This window comes from Gymnodraco acuticeps, unplaced genomic scaffold (genome assembly GCF_902827175.1).
Source record: "Gymnodraco acuticeps unplaced genomic scaffold, fGymAcu1.1, whole genome shotgun sequence".
Classification (NCBI taxonomy): Eukaryota; Metazoa; Chordata; class Actinopteri; order Perciformes; family Bathydraconidae; genus Gymnodraco; species Gymnodraco acuticeps.
In genome coordinates, this window is record NW_022991604.1 from 18,820 (window position 1) to 25,779 (window position 6,960).

Here is a 6,960-nt window from a genome sequence, read left to right on the forward strand (position 1 = left end):
CAAATGACTAGAAATTATGCAAGCTCCTCCCATTTCTCATTGCCTGTGAAAGAGAGATGCTCATTGTGGTCTGGTAAGTAAACATTTTTACAAAAAAACGTTTTTTGCTTGTCAAGTACATTTTCTAGATGTCAGCTATATCGGCTGTCATGTCAAAAAAAGTATCCAGGTTTAAACACATATATTGTACATGTTGATGTGTTGGCAGCGTATTAAACCATGTGAATCATTAAGCTAAAGATGATTCTGAATTGTAATGATATGGTATTTTTTCTAAAATGGTGGCTATGGGGTAAAGTAAACCATGGGCCTTGGGGTAAGTTGAGTCAGTTTTTCAATGGAGAAATGAATGAAAGTAGGCCAAGTTGAAAATAAGAGCTCATTGTAGGCTACATTTAAAGTTGAATTTACCCTGTGTTTGATTGGTAAGATGTATGAAATTGTATCACCATTTGTATGATTACTTTTCCTTTTAACATGTTAAAAAAAAAATCAATTCAATCGAAATTTATATTAAAAATATTTGAAAAACTAAGCTTGTATTTGGTTTGTTATTTATAGTTTATAGTTATCTTTAAGATTTGTTGTAGGTATGCCCAGGTTTGAACAGTGGTTCAATTTACCCTGTTGAGAGTTTTCATAGTATGTTTAATACTTAAAACGAAAGTTAGTTATAATCAAATATAATCAATTATATTCTTGTATAACCCACAATGAAAATGCTTCATATTTTAGTTGTTTCTATAGTTACAGTATAAACAAAACCAAGTGGTTTGTTAAGTTGAGTGTAAGGCCTATAAGAGTTATGGTTGTCTCTGATAAGAGAGTAGGCTGTTTTTTCCCTCTCCTCTGACAGCAGTTCACAGGGAGGGGGGCTCCTGACTGAAGGAGAAATACATTGAGGCGTCAAAAAGTTGGTTATGATAGCCATAGAATATGTCTGTTCATGTCCTGTTTTCTACACAAACATGGGAAGGTGTGTCTTAGGCCATAGCCAATAGAAGAGGTTGGTTGGGAATAGAGGAGGTGTTTGTTTTTTGGGGTTTCGATCCGGTTTTTTGAGCATAAAGAGACTGGTTTTTTGAGAGAACGCGAGAGAGAGGGGGGTTTCCCCTGGTAGACTCTCTCCCGGTAGGCTTTGTCCTTCAGAGCTGGGTTAATAGCTCTCGGTAAGGTCCTCTCACACTTGGTAAATATCTCTCCAATTTCTTGTTTGTTGGCTGAGTGGAATGATTTGATGAGAGATGTGTTTTTGAATATTATAACCGCCACCTGTGAGGAATCTTCCTCCGAATTAATGCGGATAGGAACGGGTTTTTGAATGTTATACCCGCCGTCTGTGTCGGAAAAAAGGTATGAAACTGATGTGAATAGATTTGGTGAATGAAAAGTTGAATGCGCTTTTTATTGTCACCGGTCTTTTTATGAGGAAATACCTCTAAATTCTATCGGGAGAATTTTAAAATGTCACAACTGAATTGGGCAGTTGAAATTAAACATTTTGGTAATAAATGTAAGACTGTGAATTAAAGTTTCATATTTGAACATGATCACAGCACCATTTTTTAGTATGATTATAATGTTGTAAAGAGAGAAAGTAAAAACCCTGTATTAGTTTGGACCTATTTTTCTTCAAATAAACTGATCCCACCTTTTTGGACTGGGATAACTTAAAAGACAACCTGTGCTCTCCTCTCCTGCTTAAAAGGTAAGACTGCACCCTGCCACTCACACTTAGGTAGGAGCACACTCCATTTACTGATATCAAAATCCTTCGGGATCCCTTAAACAGATTAAAAAAAGAGTTGTCTGAATTGAAACAGCAGTTAATTGAACCTGGTTCTTCGGGGAGTTAATAGAGGTGAGATCTTGCTGACGTTGGTGGATCTGAGCCAAGCAGTAAACTTACATAGACTCAATAACTTCGGTCAGGTCAATTAGTAGGTCAGAGTAATTTACCGGAATAAATTATCAGGACCTCGCCGACTCTAAACAACCCCCTGACCTGGATCAACTTACCCCTACACTGGGGCAAGTTGAGCCACAAGACTTTTTTTTTTTTAAGAAGTAATATTTTCACTGCCCTTGATCAAATATTTATTATTATCATTGCCATTGATAGGAGACATCCTGAACTATAGGTGTGTGTTTTCATTTTTACTGTGTCATTTCTCCTTGCTTAGAGAACAGCATAACTAACAAATGGCTCAACTTACCCCACTCTCCCCTATATGCATCCAAGCCATGCATAATTTTTTTTTAAACTTAAAATAAAATGTGTTTTGTAGGCAGACCATGCAGGCCAGACCGATGGTCACAAAGGTTCATGTTTTAATAGCATTTTTTTTTTTTTAAAAAGCCCAGGCGAGCCCAACATGTGAAACAATGGCTTAAGTGTACAGTACACAGGCTGTGCTTTTAGCTCCTCCTACAACACACACGGTTGTCAGATACAATCAGAGCCTACTGTTAGCACTTCATTTTAGCTCTGGATATTACTTACTTGGGTAAAAGAAAAAACATGAAGTGGCCTTTCCAGTAGTGACCCCAATTTGCTTTCAATTAGATGAATTGATCACATTTTCTGAAAATATAAAAAAAAGTTTTCACAAGAAAGATGTTTTGATGTTTTTATTTCAGTGTCTTTCAAAGATGAATAAATTAAATACTTTCAAATTGTTACTTCTGATCACAGAGCGGTATATTAACCATTATAAAAAAAACAAAATGCATTAGGGCTTGTAGGTATACGTTTTCAATAAAAGGAAAGAGCAAGCGGGGTAGGATTTTCAAAAACTTTATTAATCTCATGGTTAATGTCAGTTAACATCAGCGTGGCTCAGTGCGTCCTCATGTCTGAGTAAAGTCTGAATACTTTGCATGAACTGAAAACTGTACTTCAGTTTTGATTATGCATGCGTCTGTAATATATTTTGACAGTAGCGCAGTTGGTTAGTCGTCACCACAGTGGTAGAGTGAGTTCAGCCTCAGTACATCCAGCTCACTGAGGTGTGACCTTTGACCCATCTGCACCCCGCTACTCTTCGACAACACCGTCGGACTGCCATCTTGACTGAAGTAATACCTGAAACAAAAGATCATTTACTAAATAGTTGTGTAGGATTATCACATACAGTTCTTCCCAAGTTAGAATTCATTCATCCTGTATTGGCATTATTATTCGTTTTTCTTTTTAAATGTGATGCAGGGGAAGAAATACACGAGGATGGGTTCAGACTTACTCTCCGTAGTGCATGATGGAGTTGAGGTCATACGGCAGGTTCTGAGTGTCTCCTTGTTGCACCTCGAAGTTGCGTCGTTTCCCTTTTTAAAATCAGGAATTATTCATTACACCTTGATTTCTGCAGAACATGGAGTTGGTTTGTTCTAATCATCCTAAGCTACAGCACCATTTTATGTTTTATTTCTGTGCCTTTAAGGATTTGTATCATCTAAAATAAAACATTAAAACCTTACAACGTACTTCTACATCGAATTGCCCCAAAAATACATATGCAGTTTAAAATATGCGAAATGGAAAAACTATTCATTGTGTTTTCTTAATACAGGATAATGTCTCACAGCCAGGTGTTCACCTGGCATGATGTTGCTCCACTCCACAGAGATGTACTGGTCGCGGTCCCTGCGGTTGTGTTCGTGGTGCAGACCAAGAGCATGGATGATCTCATGGCAAACATTACCCACAGAGCACGAGGGGGCGTAGTACAGCATCTGGGCTCCTCCTACACATCCAACGTAGGACGCACAGCTGCAGAGACAAGAAAAGGCATTTACTCTCCTACTTCTGGTAACATAAAGCCATGCAGAAAGAAACTTTTTAAACCAAATGTATCCACGTGTTGCTGCAGTAGAGAGAGGCGAAGTGCCTCCCTTTCCGGGGGACCTCCAAGGGACCTTATTTCTGAGAGTTATTTGCACAATTTTCACCCCAAGAAAATCTATCTTCCCAGTTATCATTGGAACTATATCCACTGGAGAAACTCCCTGAAATAAATACAAATAAATATCCTTCAGTCGAGGCTATTTATACGAGAGCAACACTCATATTTTAACTTCTAATACTTAAAAAACAAAAAAGTTTGACTTCATTTGCTGCCTTTTGTGAAAAGAAAAATATATATTTAAGGTGTTCACAAGTGTTATATTACTACTAGATAGTTATGAATGTAGACACGAATCAAAATACCTCTAGACAAGAGAGAAATAATAATAGTTTTGGGTTGAATAGTAACATCTCTGACCCTTTGCCATTGCGGAACTCGATGTAGTTCAGCTCTGTGGTGTGAGGCGTGAAGCGAATGCAGGTGACGTCTGAGATCATCTTGAAGGCAGCGTGGATGTCAAACGCTCGATCAGCTGTTGGAATGAAAACATAACAGTTGCTAATCACTTGTTGCTAATGAGTCAAACATTAGAGCGGGTTCATAAAGAATCCACCCACTGAGTTCCTGACTGATGGTGTACGGCATGACGGCGTCCAACCACAGGTTCTGCACGGCATTCCTGTCCTCCTGAAAATATAAACAGCAACAACGGTTCGGTTTTATCGCCACACTTTCAACACTTCCATGGATTTATAAATATGGTTGTTCATCGTCTTAAATTACCAGTTTTGAGCCCAATTTCCATCAACAATTGCAGAATTCTGCAGACTTAATTTTACAACTTAAAAGGTGGGTTGTAGGTAAAGTCTTTAGTCTTATACATCCATGGGTAAAATACGCAGCCGAACAAAAATCTGCCTCTTCCTTCAGACTTCCTCACAGAGCCCTTCCTCCAACACACACATGACCAATGAGGGCACGAGATGAGTTTGTGCACAGATGGAAGGCTGACAGGCAGGTATGCCATCCAGTTACTTTAGCCGGGCCGGCTCAGATGATTGGTCGTGCTTTTTACAGCGCCACGGCTTCCACTGATGACATTAGCATTTAATGTATTCATTGCTATCGGGATGTTAAGATCATTCCATGGAATATAACAAGTGTTTCTGAAGTGAATTACCTAGCCCACCTTTAACGTCTTCCTGACTTAAAAAAAGCATTATTATTATTTGTAATAATTCTAAGAAGTAGTCGGGGAGGGGAGTAGTGGTGGCAAAGGTAGAATTGGTAGGCTATTAGTTTAAATATTTGTAGTTTAATGCATTAGTTGTATTAATTTCCCCTTCAATGCTTTCCCTTAGTGTGCCGGCTCGCCCCTTGGTGCTCAGGAGTCTTTATTCTTTGTTTTGCAATAATAAAAACAGTTGGCCAGGAATGTCATTGCATCCTAAAGAAATGTGGGAAATAAAAGTTGTCCTTCTTACCGGGATCAAAATGTCTCCCTCATGGACAAACACGTCATCTTCAAGCCCTACGACGTGATAAAACGAGTCACTGTACATTGCATCTATGAAATACTAGATTTGTTTTACACATGTATTCAAAGTTTACCTTCTAGAGTTTCTGAACTGGATCGCTGTGGCTCTAGCATTGAAACCAACACACCTAGAGAAATCTGAGGGTTAAATCTAATCATTTTAAAACACGACATTCAATATCTGATAAACGCACCTGTTGCAGGATGAGTCATATTCTGGGTGCCATTTAAGGGAATGACACTACCTGTACATTAAATATTAAGTGAAACATAGTTTAAAACAAATAGAGATAGAAACAGAATGTTCAGTTTGTATACAATTACAGTTTAACTTGTTTTTGCACATCTGACATCGTAGAAACATTGTCTACAAAAACAAGGAATTCCTCGTTAATAATTTGTATATTTGATCAAATGCTTTAAAAAAACAATAATCAATTGAACACCAACCTGTTGCATGACTGGTATCCTCCTGTGTTGCATTTATAGGGACACCACCAACGACTGCATGAAAAGAAAGAGTGAATAATCATTATTATTATTATTAGGCACAATTTGTACTTTTGAATGCTTACATTCTCACCTGAAAGCATGCAGATGAAGACCAGAAGCCACATAGTGCAACACAGTTTCAACATACTAACAAACTAGCGTCCTGACTGTCTCCTCAGCAGCTGTGATCACTTCACTGATTATAGGCTCTATATATAAGCATTCAGCCTGACCTGTAGAGGGCGCTGCAGTGGTTTAAAGGGGCTAACACAGTATGATATCTATTCATAAGGTATTGGTGTTATTTTTAGGCTTTTTCTTGACATATATTGCGCAATGGGGACTAATTATTAAGGTGTAGATCAGGGGTGGGGAACCTTTTTCCTCTCAAAGGCCATTTCAATTTTTTCAACATCCTCCGAGGGCCGTACAAATCATTGAACTCAACATCTGCTTAAAAATACTAAAATCACCGCCCATTCATTTCGCCTTTCTTTCATGCTCTGCAAAGAAAAAGCAACCTCTTAATCCAGATATCTTACCATGACTCGCGCATGCATGCATGTGCATGGTTGTAGCATGGCCACCAAAACAGAAAGATATGGACACAAGATGTGTGCAAATGTATTTAGTATCCTATCCATGTGGACATTGTTTAAGTGGGGGGGGGGGGGACCTAACCTCCTCTAGGGGGGTCCGGGGGGGCATCCTCTCCCAGGAAGATTTTTTTTTTTTAAATGTTGAAGTTAAAAGCATCAATCTGGTGCACTTTGAGAGCAACATTAAGAGATCTATGGATACATCTCTCAACATCCATATGAAACAGAACTGTAAGCAGATTTTATTTTTCTTTAAAAAAAAACTGTATTCTTGTTTATTAATAACAACTTTTTTTTACAGTCATATAGTATTTTATACCTGTTTACTTCATTCTCTTATTTTTTTATAACTATAATGATCATATAAAGATGTGCCTTTACCTCACTGGTTGTAGAAAAAGCTTCTTATACTCGTTAGCATAGCTAGCTAACCAGATGCTAATAACAACAAAGTTATTGACTGTATGATCAGTATGACAGATGAACA

General features: G+C 38.0%; 1 protein-coding gene across 1 annotated transcript; it reads right to left on the reverse strand.

Annotated features, from left to right (window-relative positions):
- Positions 1 to 2,781: 2,781 nt before the first annotated feature.
- On the reverse strand, positions 2,782 to 6,066 carry LOC117533989 (zinc metalloproteinase nas-14-like). Its single transcript, XM_034198019.1, has 11 exons — positions 5,966 to 6,066; positions 5,833 to 5,886; positions 5,714 to 5,749; positions 5,577 to 5,627; positions 5,457 to 5,510; positions 5,330 to 5,376; positions 4,463 to 4,532; positions 4,263 to 4,377; positions 3,597 to 3,769; positions 3,243 to 3,324; positions 2,782 to 3,085 (listed from the first exon to the last, which is right to left on the reverse strand). Exons 1-11 carry the CDS (start codon positions 6,018 to 6,020, stop codon positions 2,953 to 2,955), a joined length of 870 nt encoding a protein of 289 aa, XP_034053910.1. The 5' UTR covers positions 6,021 to 6,066; the 3' UTR covers positions 2,782 to 2,952.
- Positions 6,067 to 6,960: the final 894 nt, after the last annotated feature.